This window comes from Pistacia vera, unplaced genomic scaffold (genome assembly GCF_008641045.1).
Source record: "Pistacia vera cultivar Batoury unplaced genomic scaffold, PisVer_v2 Contig549, whole genome shotgun sequence".
Lineage (NCBI taxonomy): Eukaryota > Viridiplantae > Streptophyta > Magnoliopsida > Sapindales > Anacardiaceae > Pistacia > Pistacia vera.
In genome coordinates, this window is record NW_022196389.1 from 1,084,065 (window position 1) to 1,107,192 (window position 23,128).

Consider the following 23,128-nt stretch of genomic DNA (forward strand, 5'->3'; position numbering starts at 1 on the left):
TACCGTGCAATTTTGTCAAGGTCAACTAAAGTGACGGCAATTACAAATCACCAACGAATTATTATTCTCCACTTGGCCATAGCTCACCAACCCAGTGGTTTAGCGATATACCATCCCCAAATTTTGCTTCGTGCTTTCCGCCTAAATTTCTCAACCAATCTTTGGGGAAAGTAATAACATCCCTAAGGTTTGTTTTAAATTAGCCTTAGTCTTTTAAATTTTTTTAATAACGTTTAGTCCATGTTGTGAGTAACGATTTGGTCCTTACAATAAACTAATTTAAGGGACTAAAATGTTGATGATAGGATCTGAAATGTTACTAGAATTCTACAAAAGTGAAGGTAATTGAAACTTTAGGGATGAAATAGTTATTATCCCAACTCTCTTTTTATTTTAATTTCTCTCGAATTATTACTCCTATAATTCCGTGTCTTCAATTTCAACCAATCATTTTCGTTTATTTATCTTTAATAAACAATTATTATAATTACCTGAATTTTTATAAACAAATTCCATAACTAAAGGAGATCCTCAAGCTGAGGAAATATAAATTAGAATTGAGGTTATCATTATTTGCCAACTAAAACATATAATTTCGTTGTTTAAATCTAAAAAAAAGAACTAGACACTCGGTAACTAACGACTACAACTGAACAACTAACTAGCCTAAAAGAATATAATTGCTTATAGGTAAACTTCTATTACTATTCCCCTTCGTGAGTTGCGTCCTGTTAACATTAGGTTTGATATTAAACTAAACTAAACCCATTGTGAACAGACGTGAAGGTTCTTTAACAAGAATCAAAAAGAGTAGTTGAAAACAGAAACTGAGGGAGAAAACAGTGAATAAACGATTTATTGTCACTAAACACTAAAGGGTATATTGACCTCTAAACTTGCTGGTTTGGGTCCTTCTGCTTCTTTCTTTACAGTTTCCTCCTCTATAAGTAACCACGGTAACTAGTTCCGTGGTGGTCAAGCTCCAAGTAGTAGATACTAGTCTTCCGCGCAGGGTAGCCCTCAGTGGTCCAGCTCAAGTGAGTCAAGATGGGTCTTCGGCCCATACGAGCTAGAACAAAATTTCTTAAACGAATTTAAATTCTAAAAAATCGTATTTCAAATCCAAAAACTCGTACTAAAACTAAACAAAAACAACCCCCACTATCGACCCACCTCGTACTACGCCAACTCTATGACCTCTCACACTTTCACACATACCGCTTCCGCAACCTGTTCCGCTGCCGACTGCCTGTGTTACACCTGTCACCTAACTTCCGGTAGCCCAACTGGTTAGTCTCTCTCTGATGAGAATAAACCTCGTTTAGGTGGCCAAGAGGAGAAATATTACGATAACAAACCTACCTACGAGCGTGGTCAAGCCAAACGTCCAAAAGTAGAACAAAATGTTTGTTTGTTGTTTCTTGTCAGTATTATGTCATATTGATTGTTCTGGAGATTGAAGATCTGGGATACTTTTGGGATTTGATCAATGCCCTTTTTCTAGATGGTATAAATTTGAACTGGAATCAGAAATCTTTTTTAAATATGGGGTTATTTGTACAATTTGATGGTTTAGTCATCACTTTAAAATGATAATTATGAATTAGTTTTTTTTGTTTTTGGGATTTGGTTGGTTTTCTTTGTGTGGATTTCCTGATTATGATTTAGGTTAAGTATTATCAGGTTTTAGTCATCGATTGCGGTTTCTGGAATTTCCTGTCTTGATGTTTAATGTTCATGTATTTGTTACAGGAAATTGGAGAAAGAATTGAGTGGTGGAAGAACCCATTTTGTGGAGACATGTGGTTTGCCTATTAGCACTTATTTCAGTGCAATGAAACTGATATGGTTAATGGAAAACGTAGATCCTGTTAAACAAGCTATAAAGTCAGGGGATGCTATGTTTGGAACGATGGATACTTGGTTGATATGGAATTTAACTGGTGGTGTGAATGGTGGTTTGCATGTCACTGATGTTTCTAATGCGTCGCGGACGATGCTCATGAATCTTAAAACTCTTGACTGGGATAAACATACCCTTGAAACATTGGGAATTCCAGCCGAAATTCTACCTAAAATTGTAAGTAACTCTGAGGTTATCGGAAAAATTGGCAAAGGGTGGCCGATTACTGGGATTCCAATTTCAGGATGTCTTGGAGACCAACACGCAGCTATGTTAGGGCAGGCTTGCAGAAAAGGCGAGGCTAAAAGCACTTATGGTACTGGTGCTTTTATACTTCTCAACACTGGTGAAGAGATAGTTCAGTCAAAACATGGTCTTTTAAGCACTTTAGCCTATAAGCTTGGTCCAGAAGCACCAACTAATTATGCTCTAGAGGGTTCAATTGCGATTGCTGGTGCTGCAGTTCAGTGGCTCAGAGACAGTCTTGGGATAATTACCACTGCAAATGACATTGAAGGATTGGCCTCGCAGGTTGATTCGACTGGTGGAGTCTATTTTGTACCTGCTTTCAATGGATTGTTTGCGCCATGGTGGCGTGATGATGCACGTGGGATTGTTATTGGAATTACAAGGTTTACAAGTAAGGCTCACATCGCTCGAGCTGTGCTCGAGAGCATGTGTTTTCAAGTGAATGATGTTTTGGATTCAATGCAGAAGGATGCAATGGAGAAGGGTCAGAAGACTCACTTCGTGCTCAGAGTTGATGGAGGTGCTACTGTTAATAACCTGTTGATGCAAATTCAGGTTTGGATTTCACTCTTTTTTCTTTTATTTGTTCTGGTTTTCACTGTCATATGTAGCTTTTCATCTATATCACCGATAGCTATTGTTCTTGTATTCTATTTTTTTGTCATCAATCTTCCCATTGTTGTTCCCTTCCTGAATGATTCCTTTCTTAGTAATGTTTCTTTCTGATTTTTGCAACCATTTTAACTAACCTTTATTCAGAATTTTTTTTCTGGTTTTGCGTTTGTGTGCTTCTCATATTTAAATGCAACATTAGTTGTTTAATCTTGCAAGGATAATGAGAAGGTTCGATTGACAGTTCTTATGGTTACTGTGGTTTTTTTTTTTTTTTTTAATTCAAACTGATGTTTTACTAAACAAAACAGAGTTCGCTAATTGTCTGAGTGTCTCAATTGAAGTTAAAACGTATAAAAAGAAGCTCCATAGGCAATTCTTTTAACTGTTATCTTGATGATTTATGGGCCTATCTTAATTCTATGATGTTTTGTGATGATTTTAGGCGGACTTGTTGGGAAGTCCAGTGGTGAGACCGGCGGACATAGAGACAACAGCTCTTGGAGCAGCATATGCAGCTGGATTAGCAGTTGGGGTATGGAAGGAGGAAGAAATATTTGCTTCAGGAGAAAAGGCAAAGACTTCCACCAGATTTAAGCCTGCCTTAGAGGAACAACTTAGAAAGAGGAAGGCAGAATCTTGGTGCAGAGCGGTTGAAAGAACTTTTGACTTGGCTGATCTCTCTCTTTGATGAATTTCTCACTTTGTGTAGATTCTTGTTAATTCCAGACATTGTTAAGAACTCTTTCCGCTTCTCTAGTAATTTAATAAGGGATTTTGCCCTTTTGGGTTGGATTTGATGCTCTACTAGGTGTGTGTTTTTATACATATTAATTCTAGATCTTCAATTTGATTTGATGCTCCAAAAAATTGCCTTAAGATTTAGGCACCTCTGATCTGATATTCAAAGTCAATATCAGAACTAAAGTTCAAACATTGACATGGAGCTTTTAGCGAAGAAGTGGGGCTGGGAAGAGGGTTATTTTTGAAATCAAAGATAACCAAATTTGGTGTATCCACATCTAATTCCTCCAAGTTATGACAGGGTGAAACTCACAAGTGGTTAAGAATAGCACTTGAAATTGCAATCCTTTTGAGGGATTTGCACTTATCCAAAATAAAACGCTCTAGCCAAGAAAATTTCGAGATTAACTTGTGGAACTCTTGGTCTGTAAAGTTGACAAATGTCTATTACTCCCATACATATAAAACTTGTGTTTTAAAACCCGGCCCGACCGGTTGAACTGGGAACCAGGGCCTTCAGTTGACGGGTTTTAAATTTTGAATGTTCTTGGCAAACCCTAAAGATTAGGACGATAATCGGCGAACAATTGGTGATTGGGATATTGAGGCTTTTGAAGAAGAAGGGTTGGTGAGTCGAAAGGTGGCAACAGGGGTGATTTATGCTAAGTGAAACGAGATCGGAAATAGTAAAAGTCGATCGCTAGAAACAACAAGCTATAGTCGACGATTGGTGAGGTGAATAAGGGTAGGGTGAGATGGGTTTTGGTTGGGAGGCTGACGAAAGATTTTTCGCGATGATGGGGTGTATTGTCGACGTTGGAAACAAGGCCTATTTGGTCTAGGTTGTCGATGTTGCATGTAATTTGAGGTGTTTTTGCAGAATTTTAAACTTGTATGGACTTATGGTAATTTTTAGGGTATTTTTATTGGATTTCAAACCTTTTTACATGGTTTGAAGTCAATTTCTTTACCAGCGCGATAATTCAAAGGTTTTACAATAAGATTCAACCACATGTATTGCCTAAATTTCAGCATAGATAAATTATGCTTGCAGAACCTGAGCAATTTAGCATCAACAATATCAATGAATTCCTTTTACTTGATGACGGGTATGTCTTAATCATTAGTTAATCAGTAATGCTAGGCTTACCGACCCAGCGACCGATTTGACATACTGACTCTGAGTTAAATTTTGAGATTTGGGTTGTTGGGTAATGAGTCGGTATATAAAAATCGATATTTGGGTCGGTAAATATAGTATTACTGTTAGTTAATTGGATTCATTTTGAGCATGTACGCCTTGTATTTTGGGCTCATAGCCCTCCTGTACCTTACAAATCTTAGGCCAGCCTCATTTAATTTATAACGTTCACTCAAATATTTTTGAAAAGTAATTTTATTTTATTTTATTATTATTTTTTTTTTTTATGACCGAGGTGTACGGATTAGTTTATACCCACTTTACCTTATCTCACGAAACCTTAAAATTACTGATCAAGTAAGAGTTCCAATGGCTATCCCTATTATCAACCAATGAGAGACTCGAACTCAGGAAGTCTTTAATAATACAACCAAAAGTCCTTATCGAATCACTTAATCACCCAGAGATAGTTGAAAAATAATTTTTAAGCTACATCAAATTTATCAGTAACCCCATTACTAAATACATCTATTTTATATTTAAAACAAAAAAATCATTTAAAACCCTATTTAATATTGAAAGTAACCTTGTAAACTTAATCAAGTTTTTTGTATACATCCATTTTCCTCAAATTTCAAATTTAAAACTTACGTTCAAGTAATATATTCATCAAACAAACAAATATTTGAAATAAAACAAAATATTTCAATAATTATAAAAATTTAGGGTTTATGAAAGAATTAAAAACTAAAAAAAAAATATGTAATTGTACTGTGTGTTGTTAATTTCTAGTAATTTTCATTAACGATAAATTTGTCACAACAAATAAAATATATAAACATGGAGGACTCTGATAAATTAGATGTGGGTTAAAAGATACTTCCCTAATTTAATTTTACATATTTAAAAAAAGAGTAATGCTACATTTACACTACTTTTTTACACCATTTTCATAACATCATGATGTGGCATATGTCATAACCACACAAATTCTATTATAATATTAAAAATTAAAAATAATTAAAAATTTGTATGGTTGTGACATATGCCACATCATGGTGTAATGAAAATAGTGTAAAAAAATGGTGTAAATATAGCATTATTCTTAAAAAAAAGCATAAAATCAAATTACTAAATTTATTTAAAACTAAAAACCATCTCTTAAAGATTTAAACTCCAGTATATAACAGATTTAAATGCATAATACATTTTTCTTTTATCATCGAGGGTGTCCAAACCAGGTTATATGTACCTCAATTAATATTTTGGGACCCTAAAACTGACGACCAGATAAAAACCTAAATAACCACTCCTATTAGTGTCTGAATGGACTTAAACTCAAGAACTCATAGAACCTATTTTTGCTCTTTTATCATGGCCACCAGAGGTGATTAATGCACGATACTCTCAGATTACTCAACTAAAGTTATTGCAGCTTTGATTATAAAGCCAAAAAGAATAAAGGGGGCGGAGAAAAAGGGGCTGTGATCACTCTCAATATCAAATATCTCCGACGGAAGCCAGCTTCTAATCATAGCATCTTGCTGTTCTTGTTTGATTACTCTATCATTCAAGGTCTTAATATATACACGTCTCACCTTATCAGCGTCTGATCCTTGTTCTTCGAATTTAGCATCTCCCAAGGCCATTGCAGGTGCTGGCTTTAGGAGCATGGAGGCCAAAGTAGAGTCCTGACAGATCATGAATTAGAGTGCAAACCTTCAGAGAAGAAATGACAATATATATAAAGATATAAAGACAGCTTTCTCACCTCCATAGGGCTCATATTATAGAGGATTTTTCGCTGAAATTCCTTTTTCACTATCATGCTTGTTGGAGGCTTATCAGGTCCCAACCCAAACGTTTGTTCATTTACAACTGCGAATTCTGATAAATCTGGGACTGCCTGAAACCATCAATTATAAACCACTTAAATATTAAACTAAAGTTTTAATATTTAACTACTGTTACGATGAAACTTACTTCCTTGACATCTTCATCTGTATTAAAACCGTACTTCAACATGTTGGCTGCAACATAAATGGCCATTTGAATCTTCTTACTACCAAACTTGTGTAAGGCGTCCGTCAAGCTCAGACCTCCTGCACTGTGACCCACCAATATCACCTGAAAATTTATGCCTTCAATTAATATCATCCAGCTAGAAATAAATAAACCAATATTATTTAGATTAAGATCTAACCTTTTCATCCTCAGGCAAATTAAACAAGAAGTCAATAAGTGGCTTGTTATATTCTTCAAAAGTGAAGAGTGTGTTAGGGTCAGATGGATCGATACCGGCGGTTTTAAGGTCAACGCAAGTGACTTTATATCCTGATGTTTCCATAAGACAGCGGATCTTGAACCAGCACCACCCTCCATGACACGATCCATGAACTAAAACAAAGTGAAATTTTGGAGGATTACTCACCCTATCACTCATTTTCTTACCTATTCTTTGCCTTCAGTTTCCTTATTTTTGCAAGTCAAACCCAGAACTGAACTTATATATATATATACTATCACTCATTTTCTAACCTATTCTTTGCCTTCAGTTTCCTTATTTTTGCAAGTCAAACCCAGAACTGAACTTTTATATATATATATATATATTAGGGGTGTTCAAAAGAACCGGTTAGAACCAGAACCGTCGAGTACCCTGGGTTTGGTTCTGGTTCCTACCCAGAACCAGTTGTCAATGGGTAGGTTCTGGTTCCAAATTTTTGGAACCGTTACTGTGCGGTTCCGGTTCCGGTTCCCATAGTTAGGAACCAGAACCGGAACCAGAAACCGAGACTAATATAAAATAAAATTAAAGATTAGGGGGTTAATAAAAGCTTTTATAGAAAAAGTAATGTAAATACATTTATATTTATATTTCATAACAGTTAAAGTAAATTAGTTTGACTTTTAAGAATCTACCTTTACAAAGTAATGGAGTTTATAATTTTGAATTTATAATTTTAATTTTTTTTTGTTAATAAGTGCCAAGTGGGGGGGTGTTTGTAAAGTTTAAGGGTTTTTTTGGATTTTAAAAACATTTGGGGTCATAATTTTACAGGGTACCCAAATCGGAACCGGAACTGTTGTTATAGGTTCTGGTTCTGGGTATCTAGAACCGGAACCGTCGGTTCCGGTTCTGGTTCCAAATTTCAAGGAACCGTCGGTTCCGGTTTCGGTTTTGGTTCCTTCAAAAAGTGTAGGGTACCCGGAACCGAACACCCCTAATATATATATATACTATATATATATATATATATAATATATATATATATATTATATATATTAATTAATATTATATATATATATATATATATATAATGCCAATTACTACGAATACGGCTAATGCCTAAGATTGCTCTCTACAATTCATGCATCAATCAAGCTCCCTGATTTCATGTAATTAGACAATTATATTTCCTTTCTTGAACATTATTTATTTATTTATTATTATTTTTGTATAAATTGAGCTTGTACGAACTTACAATTCATATAAAAATGTACAACCTCAATTTATACAAAAATATAGGGTCCGTTTGTTTTATTATTTTGGGAATAATATTGGGTAGTTGAATATTGGAGTATTGCAAGGTAAAATTTAAAAATTTATAAAAAAACCCCCTAGGTTTGCTAATTTAAATAAACACCCAAATATATAAAATTTTTGTAAAATGACAAAAACACCTCCACCACCGGCAGTGCCAGATTCCGGCTACCACCGCTGGAATCTGATCGGAAAATTGCGTTACGACAAAGACCGGTCAGATCTGGCGAGTAGGACGTGGATATGGCCTTTTCCGGCCAGATCCACCACGGATCTGGCTGGAAAAATTCAGATCTATGTCCAGATCTGGCCGTCGACGGCCGCAGAAGTCCATCTTTGGCCGTCAGCGATAGATTTGTGGATCTGGTCGGAAAAGGCTAGATCGGTGAATTACAGGCAAGTTCCGGTCATGGTGTAGGCCATTGTGATAGATTCCGGCTACCACCGACGGTGGTTGCTAGAATCTGGCAAGTATGGGTTTAGGGGGTGTTTTTGTTAATTTTTAAACTTGTTTTTCTGGGGGTATTTAATGAAATTAATAACTTAAGGGGTCTAAAAATAATTAAAAAAATATACTAATATTTCTCAAATAATGTGCCAAACAATATTTGGGAAATAGGATTGGGAATATGGGTAGAAATAATGTGCCAAATGCACCCATAAACTCTTTACTCTTTCTCTAACATACTTAAGCCGTCTTTGCCTCTCTTGCTTTTGACATGGTATTAAAGCCTCCGGGTTGAATCAGCTTCTGCTCAACTAGCCTCTCTTTTCTGCCCCTACAATTCATACAGATAATCGGTTCACACAATACTTAGCTAGCCTCTATTTTTGACCCTGCAATTCAAAACGATACTCAGTTAGATTTTCTAATGGCAAACAACTAAACATTTGCATCTTTTACACAAACTTGTGGTTTATGACCACAAGCTTGAGGGAGAGTGATGAAATATGAATGTCATGATTGTGGCTAATCACTAAGATTAAGTCAATTACCCAAAATCACTCAATCAATCAATTCCCTGATTAAGTGTAATACATTATTTTTTTTCCTTATTGTATAGCTAAACTTTTGTATAAATAGGTGATTTATTCACAATTAAAAATAATTCAATACAATACAATTGAATTCATATAAAGATATATGTCAAACATACTCTAGCTTTCTTCAAAATATCTCTCTTGCCCTCTCAGTTCTGACAGTCTAAGCACGATTATGCTACTTTCTCTTGGTAGCAAGGTAATTCTTTCATCACTCTCATAATTTATGTCGACGGTATCTTGATCACCTGTAACAACTGCTGAAAACTAGCACAATGCATGCATAATAACAATAGAAAATTGGGCCCAAAGTTTTCTTTTCATTACAATTCATATGTCTTTTATACACAAAGAGTACTGTTTACAAAATTCATTTTAAAAGACAAAACAGGGGAAACAGTGTAGCTATTGCTCCTCGCTTGCCGACGCCCCTCCGACTGCATCAACATCTAGATCCTGTATCCACAAAGGAAAATAACGGGGTGAGCACAAAATAATGCTCAGTAAGTAAAACCCTCTATCTGTCTGTCTGTCCCCGTATGAATCACACGTAATTCTTTCCTTATACTATTTCTGTTTCTATATCTGTTTCTACTAAACATCATGGCCTCATCTTACCGGAGGTACGGCCGGATGGCATTCACACAGCACCATCTCACTCTCCATGACTATCGGGTGGAATTCACACAGTACCAACCCGTTCTTAGTGACTACCGAGTGGGGATCACAAAGCACCTACTCGGTTTTCCTAACTATCGGGTGGAGACCACTTAGCACCTACCCGTTTCTCATGACTTTTGGGTAACGATCACCAAGCATTAACCCGTCTCTAGTCACTGTCGGGTGATGATCACAAAGCATCAACCCGCTTCTACTAAATGTTGGATGATGATCACAAAGCATCAACCCACTTATCTAACAACTAACCGGGTGGTGGTCACAAAGCATCCACCCGTTTCTACTACTCATCGGGTGACGATCACAAAGCATCGACCCATCTCTAAGGGCTATTCGGGTGGTGATCACAAAGCATCAACCCGATTCCCATAACTGTCGGGTGATGATCACAAAGCATCAACCCATCTCTACTACTCTTCTAATTCACTCTATTCTAGCATTTTTCATTCTCTCTACCCTTAGAGTAGTTGCATCCACCAAGTTCTCTACTCATAGAGTAATTGCATACACAAAGTTTCCTACTCTTTCTTAGGTCACTTTTCAATGCACAATTAGTGCCTATGGATGGTTCATCTCCACTAATGCACTTATGAAATGCCAACATGCAATGTTGCAAGAATTAAGGTTCACTACTCATACTCAAACCTCTATTAGGCATTTCATCAAACAACTCAAGTGCATAATAAAACTCTACTATAACAATAATTCTAAATCTTTCTCTAACCATCCAAAATGGGGAGAAACCCCCTCACATAGCCACATAACCTGCCAAAGAAAGACACTTCCAAAAGGGTTCCACAATACCCCTTCAATTCCATCTCAAACTACCTTTCCAACCCACAACTCACTTCTTATATTTGAAAGGTATAAACAATCACAAAGCACTAGAAATCTCTATTTAAGCCTCAATAACATGGCATATAACATGTATATAACATACATACATAAGTGCTATCAAAACCCTAATCAAGAAAATTCCCAAATCTCAACTTGGGTTGGGGTTTACTTACCTTGTTATGGAGAGATTTCACTAACTCTTCCTTTCACTTGGTTTGCTTGACTTTTTCTCTACTCTTAAACAAAAGAACAAAAACCCTCAATATTCAATATATACAAAAACTCACAAAGCTTCACAACCAAAGCAAGAATCCTTACCTTAGGATGCCTTAGGTTGATTTTCTACCCCAAATCACTCCAAAAGCCCTTTAAAACTCCTTGATCAAAAGAAAGAGAATTTGAGAGGAAGCAAGAGAGGAGAGTGGCGATGGAGAAGAAGAATGAAGGGTTTGCAATGACTTAATTCCTTTTAATGAAATTTATACACAAGCATTCCCATTTTGCCCTTACTCTTCTTTGGGAATTCTATCTATATCCTTTGATTCATTACAAACACACCCCCATAGCAACATATTCTCCATGAAAATTCCTTACATTTTACTCCCCACTTTTCCTGCTAATTAGGGGTAGAATGGTCAAATTGCCCTTAGGGAAGAAAATATCTAAAACTTAACAAACATTTTAATCGGCCTGTCGCCGCAGCGAAGAAACTTCTGTCGCCGCGGCGAAACTGTCCAGAGAGTTTCCCCGTGGTTCCAACACATCTTCGCCGCAGCGAAGATTCTCCTTCGCCCCGGCGAAGCTTGGCACACTAAACTTCTTCTATTTTCAACCAATTTCAGGGCAAGCATTCAACACAACACTCAATCAAACAATATTACCAAAACCCAACTCAAATAAGAGCGAAATAGGAAACAATAACTACGTACCTCATGTGGGGTGTTACATCACCAGAAATGATGAGATAGCCATCAGAACACTAAAAGAGCATCTCAACAAATAATTCCGTATCAAAGAGCTAGGAGAGCCAAAATACTTTCTAGGAATTGAGTTGCAAGATCTCCAAATGGTATATCTCTCACTCAGCGCAAATATGTTATGGAGCTCATATATGATTCTGGATCATCAGCTTGTAAACCAAACATTATACCTGTTAAGTAAAATACTAAGCTTACCTCTCGAGAATATGACGGGATATCACCTTTGAAGATGATTCACCACTAAAAGATCTCTCACACTATTACAGACTTGTGGGATGACTTATCTACCTTACAATGACACGGCCAGATATTAGCTATGCAGTTCACATTCTTAGTCAATTCATGCATGGGTCCAAACAATCCCACATGGATGCAGCAATGGAGGTACTCAGATATTTGAAAGGATGTCTTGGCTTGGGATTTCTCTTGCCTCGAAATGGAAATTTGGAAATAAAAGCATAATATGATTCAGATTGAGCTACATGTCCAATGATAAGGAAATCACTTACTGGTTTCTATATAAAACTTGGAGGATCACTTATCTCATGGAAAACAAAGAAGCAATCGATCATTACTGTTTCATTGATAGAGACTAAATACAGAGTCATGGCCAAGACCACATGTGAGATCATTTGTGGACTCTTGGGCTTCCAAAGGATCTAAAGGTACAAGTAAAAGGTCTCATCACTCTAAACTGCGACAACAAAGCCGCAAACGACTTTGCAACAAATCTAGTATTCCATGAAAGAACAAAACATATAGAGATTGACTGTCACTTCGTCAGAGAAAAGATTCAGGAAGTATGATTAAGACTTTGCACATTAGGACATTAGAGCAACCAGCGGACATTTTCACAAATTTGTTATGTAACAAACAACATTCACATCTATTGCACAAGCTTGGAGTTTATGACATCTACGAACCACAAGTTTGAGGGAGAGTGAAGGAATATGGAATGTAAATGCTAAAATCATGCCTAATCACTGCAATCATGCCAATTACTACAATTACAGCTAATCCCTAAGATTGCTCTCTACAATTCATGCATCAATCAAGCTCCCTGATTTCATGTAATTAGACAATTATATTTCCTTTCTTGAACATCATTATTATTATTTGTATAAATTGAGGCTGTACAAACTTACAATTCATATAGAAGTATAAACTCTTCACTCTTTCTCTGGCATACTCAAGTTATCTCCTTTTTATTGTCTCTCTTGCCTCTCTCGCTTTTGACAATATATATATTTCATTCATTTCTATTAATTCTTAAAAGTGGAAACCAAAAATATAAAAATTAATATACACATGTTAATCTTTCCACATGTCATTCTAGTATATATGCTTATCTTAATTATGATTATCATTTAATGCTATTAACTAGGGGTGTTCAAAAGAACCAGTTGGAACCGGAATCGGCGGGTACCCTGGGTTTGGTTCCGATTCCTACCCAGAATCAATCGTCAATGGGTAGGTTCTGGTTCCATATTTTTGGAATCGTTACTGTATGGTTTCGGTTCCGGTTCCTATAGTTAGGAACCGGAACCAGGAACCGAGACTAATATAAAATAAAATTAAATATTAGGGGGGTTAATAAAAACTTTTGTAGAAAAAGTAATGTGAATACATTTATATTTATATTTCATAACATTTGAAGTAAGTTGGTTTGACTTTTGAGAATCTACCTTTACAAAGTAATGGAGTTTGTCATTTTGAATTTATAATTTATAATTTGTAATTTTATTTTTGTTAACAAGTGCCAGGTGGGGGGGTATTTGTAAGTTTTTAAGGGTTTTTTTGCCATTTTAAAAACTTTTGGGAGGTCATGTAATTTTACAAGGTACCCAGAACCGGAACCGAAACCGTTGTTACAGGTTCTGGTTCTAGGTACCTAGGAACCAGAACCGTCGGTTCCGGTTCTGGTTCCAAATTTCAAGGAACCGTCGGTTCCGGTTCCGGTTCTGGTTCATTCAAAAAGTATAAGGTACCTGGAACCGAACACCCCTACTATTAACATCCGATATTTAGATAAGATTTTTGGATAAGGATGTTAATTACTTATTTCCAAGCTACTTTTAAACGCTATATAATGCCTTAGATATGTTCTTTGATTGTAATTGATGCATATGTTGTGAAAAGTGAGAAATAAGAGAAATAATGTTATTGGTGTTCTTTTAGGAAATTAAAATTTTATTAGGAAATTGCAGGGAAATTTAATTATAATCGCAAAATATTTAAAATAAAAAATCTAAAATATCAGTCTGATGTTGGTTCTATAAGGAGCAGTTGGGGTTGATGGGTTTGCTACATTCCTTTCTTTTATCCCAAGCCCAACCATGTCTTCTGGAAAATTTGTGAGCCAATCCCTTGACCTTCCTGCAAAAAAATCCTTCAAGAAAGGTCTAAATGTGTTGATACAAAATTTATACCAACCAGAGATACCTAATCGACTTTGGGAGGGGCTAGGTAAGATATATGCATGGTTACTGGTAACCAGTGAAGTCAATAAAACGACATATAAAACTAAAGAACAACAAAGATTTTTATAGTGGTTTGACTATGCAAAGACCAAGCCTACATCCATTGTTATTTTATTGCTTAGAGGTGCTACAAGATCGAGAGAAATTATAAGGGAAATATATGCGAGCTAAATGGAGGACATTTAACTCTCGCGACCTTCTCTCTCTAAACGCTCTCTTATACGTATGAGTGTGTTTTCATCTTGAACTTTACTAAAACTGGAATCGTCTTGTGAAACAGAAGTTGTGGGCTTCTTTTATACTTAGTTCATCTGACAGTGGTTGAGAGTGGGTATTACGAGATTGCTTGCATGCATAATTTCCTTAATCAGGATTTGAGTTAGTAATCTTCATGCTTGTGACAGACTGGGCCATGCTAATGGCAACCTAACTCATGCTTATGACAGTAATCATCTCGTGAGAGAAGGTAAACACTGATGGGACGACACGTGGGATGATCTTGGCCGTCAAGCTGTGATACACCTTAAGGACGCGTGACACAAATCTGACCGCTAGGAAATTAGGCACAATAGAATGCAACCTTGCACCACTAATATTAATCAAAAGAAGGCAAGGGCAATATTTAATGAAATGATTAGGTGTGGGAGTTGAAAGTCCATTTGTTTGTAAAAATTGTGATTGAAAATGTTTATGAAAGTAAAATGAAGTCTAGAAGAGTAGAAGTCCGCATTGGAGTAAAGATTTCAGACAAGTAGGAGATTGACCAGAAACACCCCGTGTTTGGAGTATTTGGCCAGATGCAAAGCAGAAAATCTATTGTTTCACGGAATGTGGGTTTTGTGATTTTGACCTAAAAATCTTGTAATATTTCAATTCCATCATCACATGTATATATTCACAATTTATATTATACATGTGTTACAAAAACTCATGGAATATTTCGGAAGTAATTTAATTCTAATGCTAATCACATGTATATATTCACAATTTATATTATACATGTGTTACAAACACTCATGGAATATTTCGGAAGTAATTTAATTCTAATGCTAACCTCCTGACATAGCAATTGTTGTAGAATATCAAATCTAGATTCACGCTTCTGTCTCCTAAAAGTTTTACAAAGTCTTCTAATTAATTGCAATTTCTAGTGCGATGGTTTTTGGGTTAAAATTGCATTAATGGGGACCTGTAACCTCTCCCATTATATATGCAGTTGTCTTTCAGACAACTGCCCATGGGATAATGTAATTGCCCAACAGTTACCTACTTATTAAAATTACTTTTTATTTTTTTAATAAAAGTTTCGAACCAATGATGTAATAATTTTAATTAAATTAAAATTCCAACATTCCTCCACTTGGTCCAAACTTTATTATACAATCCACAACATAGTAGTTTTATATTAGTTATGTTTAATAAAACAAATAGAATTGCATGAATCATAGCAGTAAGTCTTTTTTTAAACAAATATTATCTTCCATATATTATTATTCAATTTTTCTCTTTCTAAATAAACTCATAAATGTGGAATATTACTGTATGAAAAAATGTCAAATGTCTGTTTCAGATCCTTCAGAATGTTTGTTATTCTCTAACTAAAATGTATATAACTTAAAAAGAGAAAGAATGTTTGTTATTCTCTAACTAAAATGTATATAACTTAAAAAGAGAAAACAAACTAAATTACAGAGTTTCAAATAATAAAAGTATCAACATGTAATTCCATTAAGTTATGATAGGATGAAACTCACAAGTGCTTAAGGATAGCACTTGAAATTGCAATCCTTTTGAGGGATTTGCGCTCATCCAAAATAAAACGCTCAAGCCGAGAGAATTTCGAGATTAACTTATGAAACTCTTGGTCAGTAAAATTATGGATATCCTGCGAGGTCTGTTACTCCTGTAAAGATAAAACTAAGACGAAGAGTTAACTCCTCAAGGCTTGGAAAAACAACTAGTTTAACACTTTCAACTTCATCTGGGAACATATATAAATTAGTACGTTTGTTTAATTATTTTTCCCTATCATGTTAATACTATTTCCAAAATACATGTTTGTTTTCCTACTCTGAAAATACTATTATATTTTATTCAACTATTTTTAAACTCCCTAAGTTTATTAATTTAACTAAGCACCCCCCGAAAAAAGTTTAGAAATTGACAAAAACAACCCCACCCACCCACATTTGTCAGATTCCGGCCGTTGCGCACTACCAGCAGGATCTTGTCGGTAGTGCGCCAATCTATCATTTACCGGCCAGATCTACAGCCAAAGATCTGGTTGTTGCCGTAGCTGGTCTTCAACGACGACCATTTCTTCGGCTGCCGTTGATGACCAAACACGGCCAGATCTGGCCGTAGATCTGGCCTTTTCTGGCCAGATCCATAATACTATTTCTAAAATACATGTTTGTTTTCCTATTCTGAAAATACTATTATATTTTATTCAATTATTTTTAAACTCCCTAAGTTTATTAATTTAACTAAAAACCCCCCGAAAAAAGTTTAGAAATTGATAAAAACAACCCCACCCACCCACATTTTTCAGATTCCGGCCGTTGCGCACTACCAGCTGGATCTGGTCGGTAGTACGCCAATCTATCATTTACCGGCCAGATCTACAGCCAAAGATCTGGTTGTTGCCGTAGCTGGTCTTCAACGACGACCATTTCTTCGGTTGTCGTTGATGATCAAACGCGGCCAGATCTGGCCGTAGATCTGGCCTTTTCTGGCCAGATCCATGGTGGATCTGGCTGGAAAAGGCTATCTCGATGCACAACCAGCCATACCCAGTCGGTCGTGGGCCGTAACGCCAGATTCCTATCAGATTCCAACGGTGGTGGTCAGAATCTGGCAACTGTGTGTGGTGGGGGTGTTTTTGTGATTTTATAAAATTTTTATATATTGGGGTGTTAAGTTAAATTAGCAAACCTATGAGGTTTTTTTAGTTAATTTTTAAATTTACCTCGTAATAATCACTAAACTCTATTTACCAATAATATTTCAAAAATACTACTCAAAATAACAAAACAAAATTATAATTTTGAGATGGGATGCTTAAGATCGCGGCAAGCCATAACAGACAGATCTTCAAGCAATCGGGGCACACTAGGAAGCTTTTCAAGGCACGGTGTATTTGCTATACACCCAAGGTAGACATTGAAATCAATTTTTTTTACTCCCTCCTCTATTGCCAATTGTATCCATTTATCTTTGGCCAATCTCATCCATTTACCAGCGGTTTACAATAAGATTCAACCCCATGTATTGCCTAAATTTCAGCATAGATAAATTATGCTTGCAGAACCTGAGCAATTTAGCATCAACAATATCAATGAATTCCTTTACTTCATGACGGTATGATTTAATAAATATCAGAAAATATCGAAAAAGCAAACACAACTACCATTTAATCTTCTTTAATTTTGGAGTTTATTAGTTTATTTTCTTCTTCTTCTTTAAGTTTTATATTTAGGGAAGTTATTATAGATTACATTGTTTGAAAAACTGATCAAATAACCAAGAAATTACTAGAAATTGAATCAAACAATGTGTTTATGTTAGTTTCCAGAGTGTTTTTAGATATGACATGTAAATAGAAAATATTGAAAGATTTCAGATCTAGAGCAAAATAATTAACATATTTATAAATTCTTCCAATTTTAAATGAATAAACGACTTTTTCCCACCCAAGGTTTGCCTTAATGACACTTTCCCACCGAAAAAGTTTTAAAATACCACTTTCCCACCCGGAGCTTATATTCCATTAATACCCAAAATACATTTCACTTTTTCTCAACCGGCATTTAGCGAGTTACCTCAGGGTAAAAAGGGTTTTATAGAGTGGAGGCCGGTGGATCGAATGATGGTGGTGACCAATTGAATATTTGTCGTCGGAATCAACTAGAAATTAGGAAATCCTAACTTTGCGGTGGCTGACAATTGACGAGAAATCAGATGTCGGAGTGAGAGGAGTTTTGTAGATAGGAGACTGGAAGTTCAAATGGTGGTGATGGAGAAAATTTTCACCACCGAAATATACCGAAATCGATTTTGGATAGTAGCAGAATATTAACTTTGGGGAGGAAAGTGGTAATTTAAAACTTTTTGGGTGGGAAGTGTGATTAAGGCAAACCTTGGGTGGAAAAAAGTGGCTTACTTTTTTAGAATTTATATAAAAACCATTGTTAATATTTTTTCAGATACTGTTATACCCTTATGCCCTTGTCTAAGGTAAAAGATGAAGGCTAAAGATAAGATATGCTGGGTCTAAAAATCACTTCCTTAGTCTTAATCATTAGCTAATTGGATTCATTTTGGGCATATAGGCCTCCTGTACCTTACAAATCTTCGGCCAGCCTCATTAATTTAAAACATACACTCATATTTTTTTGGAAAGTAATTCTTAAGCCCCATCAAATTTGTTGGTAACCCTATTTCTAAATAGTACATGTTTTTTATATTAAAAAAAAAAAATCTTTTAAAACCTCATTTAATAGCGAAAATAACCCTGTAAGCTTAATTAGGTTTTTTTATACATATCCATTTTTCTTAAATTTCAAATTTGAAACTTACCTCTAAGTAATATATTCATCAAACAAATAAATATTTGAAATAAAAAAAAAGGTTTCAATAATTATAAAAATTTAGGTTTATGTAAGCATTAAAAAAAAAAAAAGTAATTGTATTGTGTATTGTTAATTTCTAGTAATTTTCATTAAGGATAAACTTGTCACAACAAAAAAAAAAATTAAATATGGAGAACTATGATAAATTAGATGGGGGTTAAAAGACAGTTCCCCAATTTTATTGTATTTTTTTATGTATTTTAAAAGCATAAAATCAAATTACTGAATTTATTTAAAAATAAAAACCACCAAATACAATATTATTAAAGGTTTAAACTCCAATACATAAGAGATTTAAATGCATAATACTTTTTTTTTTAACACTGACGGTGTTTGAGTTAGCTTGTGTGCACATAAGTTAATCCTCTGGGATTTTGAAATTGTTAACAAGATAAAAACACCAATAACTCACCCTGTTAGTCCCCAAGAGACTCAAACCCAAAAACTCATAGAATCTATTTTTGCTCTTTTAAAATAGCACCAGAGGTGTTGATGCATGATACGTTCGGACTACTCAACTAAAGTTATCGCTGCTTTAATTATAAAGGCAAAAAGAACAAAGGGAGCGGAGAAAAAAGGGCTGTGATCACTCTTAATATCAAATATCTCCGATGGGGGCCAGCTTCTAATCATAGCATCTTGCTGTTCTTGTTTGATTACTCTATCATTCAATGTCTTAATATATACACGAGGCACCTTATCAGCGTCTGATCCTTGTTCTTTGAATTTAGCATCTCCGAAGGCCATTGCAGGTGCTGGCTTTAGAAGCATGAAGGCCAAAGTAGAGTCCTGATAGATCATGAATTAATCTTTTATTATATTATAAACATAAAAAAAAAAAAAATTTTAAAAATAAGACGACCAGTTAAAGTTGAGAATGAATCAATAAAATCCCTGATATTAGAGTGCAAACCATTAGAGAAGAAATGACAATATATAAACCAACCCATGGGTGGTTGAATGGTTTCGACAAGAGCTTTTAGGTGTACTATTTAAGAAGTCCTGAATTCAAGTCCCTTCTCGATTACTAATAAGGGTAACTATTAAAACTCTACTCGGTTGGTAGTTTCAGGATCCTAAAGAATTAGTTGAGGTGCACGTAATTGGTTGAGACATCCAGATCATTAAAAAAAAAAAATTGACAATATATAGGATATGAAGAGAACTTCTCACCTCCATAGGGCTCATATTATAAAGGATTTCTCGCTGAAATTCCTTTTTCACTATGATGCTTGTTAGAGGCTTATCAGGACCCAACCCAAACGTTAGTTCTTCTACATCTCCGTATTCTGATAAATCTGGGACTGCCTGAAACCATCAATTATCAACCACTTAAATATTAAACTAAAGTTTTAATATTTAAGTACTTTTACAATGAAACTTACTTCCTTGACATCTTCATCTGTAATAAAACCATACTTCAACATGTTGGCTGCAACATAAATGGCCATTTGAATCTTCTTACTACCAAACTTGTGTAAGGCATCCGTCAAGCTCAGACCTCCTGCACTGTGACCCACCAATATCACCTGAAAAATTTATGCCTTCAATAATATTATCCAGCTAGAAATAAATAAACAATGTTATTTAGATTAAGATCTAACCTTTTCATCCTCAGGCAAATTAAACAAGAACTCAATAAGTGGTTGATTATATTCTTCAAAAGTGAAGAGTGTGTTAGGGTCAGATGAATCGATACCGGCGCTTTTAAGGTCAAGGCAAGTGACTTTGTATCCTGATGTTTCCATAAGACAACGGATCTTGAACCAGCACCACCCTCCATGACTCGATCCATGAACTAAAACAAAGTGAAATTTTGGAGGATTACCCACACTATCACTCATTTTCTTACCTATTCTTTGCCTTCAGTTTTCTTTTCTTATCTTTGCAGTCAAACCCAGATCTGAACTGATTATATATATATGGTGTGTGTGTGTGTGTACATGATTGAGTGTAATATAAGGACGCCTGCAATCCAGGAACGCTTCCTAAAAAAAATATATATATATATAAGAATTAAAAGGAAAAAATTAAATAATTTTTTTTTTATTCATTTCTATTAATTCTTAAAAGTAGAAAAAAAAATTATAAAAATTAATATACACATTTTAGCTTTATGTCTTTCCACGTGTCATGAGATAGAAAGACAAAGTTCTTTGTGCTGCTACACCGCCTCTGTACTGTGTGTTGCCGCTGTCGACAGTGGCCCTAAAGGTCGTTGGAGCAAGGTTATGCTCCACGGGTCGCGGTGGTTTTCTTTCTCTTCCTTTTGATAATTTTTTCCTTTCTTTTTATGGTGCTTCTATGAAGCTACAAAAAGACTCCGTTGATGGGTTAGGGCAAAAAATTCAGCTCCTAAGATGTGTGAGAAAGCAAGGGGGTAGGCAGCTTAGCCGTTCACCATCTGGAGAGGGTAAATACTCCATGGATTTGAGTGGCAACGATGCTAAGGTGGGTGGTGTGGTTGAGTGTGTTGATTTGACTAAGAAACTGGTGGGGATGGGTTTGATGACAAAGGGGGTTTTGTCCGTTGGTGAGGGTACGTGTTCTATCGATGTGAAGGGTGATGGAGAGCCTATCTTGAGGAAATGCCCTAGATGTAATTAAGATCGAACTAGGATCATTGTGGACATGCAGGATTCAGAAGTTGCCCATTGAAGGGGTGGTCATCACCATGAAATTGTGGTGAATTCAAAGTCTAGGAAGGGTAGTAATCGGGACCGTTCGCGTAACCCTCCCATAAGGAATTGTGGGGAGGTTAGGGGTTTTTCTCGGGTGTCGATTTCAGCTGTGAATGAGGTTGAGGCTCAGGTGGTTGTGGCAGTGAATTCCTCTAGTGGTCTAGTCAAGGAGGTTGGTGTTTAGGTTTCCTCAAAGCATGGTACAGGGGGTTTTGTTGGGCTGACATTAGGGGCTGGAGGCTCTATGGTATGTCCGGCTAATCAAGCTTTATCAAGTGTTTCAGCCTTCGTTTGATGATATGGTTTTGCCATGGGTTGCCTGCCACTGTCAGTTGCCTTGAAGGGTAGGAAAAAATGGGAAACATGTTCATTTATTCATTGATAAACAAAAAAAACCCTTGTTTCACATGGTGCAACATTTTGCTATGAAAATGTGGAAGAAATACAATATAAAGTGATGCTTAACGACAAGGGATTTTTCTTCTTCAAATTTAAAGATGAAGAGGGTACGTCGAACTGTTTGGAGGATGGTCCGTGGCTTTTCCAAAATAAGTCGATCTTGGTTAAAAAATGGCATCCTGACTTGGAACTTAGCAGAGTCTTCCCAAAATCAATTCCGCTGTGGGTAAAGTTCTTTGATGTGCCTCTATAGTTATGGAGCCTAATGGAGCTGAGTTATATGGCGAGCATGGTGGGTAGACCTATAGTCCTTAATAAGACTACATATGAAACGTGTCATGATCAGTTAGGTCACATTGGTTTTGCTAGAATCCTTATCGACCCATAAATTGTTGGAATTGATTAGAATTAAAATGCCTATGGGTGAGAACTAGGAATGGAGAATTTTGGAGGTTCATGTTAGCTGCCAATGGAGACGTCAAATGTTTGGGCATGCAAATGAATCTTGCGTTTCCCTTCTGAAAAATATAGAAAATAACCACGTAGGGGACTCTTCAAAGGACCCTCAAAATGATAAGGAAGGGTTTATTGAGGTATATTGTAAGGGTAAAGGCAAGGCAGTTTTAAAACCCTCGGTGGTTATCTCCTCATCAAAACAGATTGTTATTTCAAGTGATCCTGTAGATCCTCCTGGGATTCCCAGTGATATTGCTTCTCCTTCTTAAAAGTCTAAAAAGGTAGCAAACTCTAAAAATGATAGCTTTGTTCAGCTTAGCAAGTGGAAAAAAGGTATTTGAATGGGTAATGTGTTCCAATCCGTAGCTTTAAACACGATGGTGACAGGGAGTTGGTGATGGTTGATCAGGGTTAGTCGTGTTTGATTGAAATGGGCATGGAAGCGGATTCTGAATTGGGCTCGAATGGTCTGAATGTTGACTCTGACTTTGACTCTGTTTCGATGGTAGAATTTGTCATGAATGGTGGTTCTTTTGCGACGTGTACTGGAGGGGGATGTGCCAACCCTCAAAACCTCCCTCCCACCCATAATTAGAATCAGTTGCTAGAACATTAGAGGCCTTAACCAGCCCATTAAGCAAAAAGAGATTAGGGTCCTTATTAAGGATAAGAAGCTTGCATTATGTGCTGCATTGGAGACTCGTGTTGCAAGATCGAATGTAAAGTGTGTTTTTGATGGCATTTTTAGTAGA

The 23,128-nt window shown here is 35.9% G+C and overlaps 3 protein-coding genes across 4 annotated transcripts; 1 reads left to right on the forward strand and 2 right to left on the reverse strand.

Annotated features, from left to right (window-relative positions):
* Positions 1-1,741: 1,741 nt before the first annotated feature.
* On the forward strand, positions 1,742-3,571 carry LOC116107871 (glycerol kinase-like; the record flags this gene model as incomplete). Its single annotated transcript, XM_031394149.1, has 2 exons — positions 1,742-2,707; positions 3,210-3,571. Coding segments are annotated over 2 exons (1,212 nt in total), but the record flags the coding sequence as incomplete, so codon positions are not given.
* Positions 3,572-5,811: 2,240 nt separating this feature from the next.
* On the reverse strand, positions 5,812-7,181 carry LOC116107915 (methylesterase 17-like). Its single transcript, XM_031394189.1, has 4 exons — positions 6,853-7,181; positions 6,633-6,776; positions 6,421-6,555; positions 5,812-6,340 (listed from the first exon to the last, which is right to left on the reverse strand). The coding sequence occupies exons 1-4, from the start codon at positions 7,090-7,092 to the stop codon at positions 6,062-6,064; spliced, it is 798 nt and encodes a 265-aa protein (XP_031250049.1). The 5' UTR covers positions 7,093-7,181; the 3' UTR covers positions 5,812-6,061.
* An 11,909-nt stretch (positions 7,182-19,090) lies between these two features.
* LOC116107894 (methylesterase 17-like) lies at positions 19,091-21,094 on the reverse strand. 2 transcript variants are annotated; one of them, XM_031394167.1, is made up of 5 exons: positions 20,946-21,094; positions 20,445-20,828; positions 20,226-20,369; positions 20,014-20,148; positions 19,091-19,629 (listed from the first exon to the last, which is right to left on the reverse strand). In XM_031394167.1, exons 2-5 carry the CDS (start codon positions 20,682-20,684, stop codon positions 19,351-19,353), a joined length of 798 nt encoding a protein of 265 aa, XP_031250027.1. In that variant the 5' UTR covers positions 20,685-20,828; positions 20,946-21,094; the 3' UTR covers positions 19,091-19,350. The 2 variants fall into 2 exon arrangements, with proteins under 2 accessions (XP_031250027.1, XP_031250026.1); XM_031394166.1 differs by having other exon boundaries at positions 20,445-21,094.
* Positions 21,095-23,128: the final 2,034 nt, after the last annotated feature.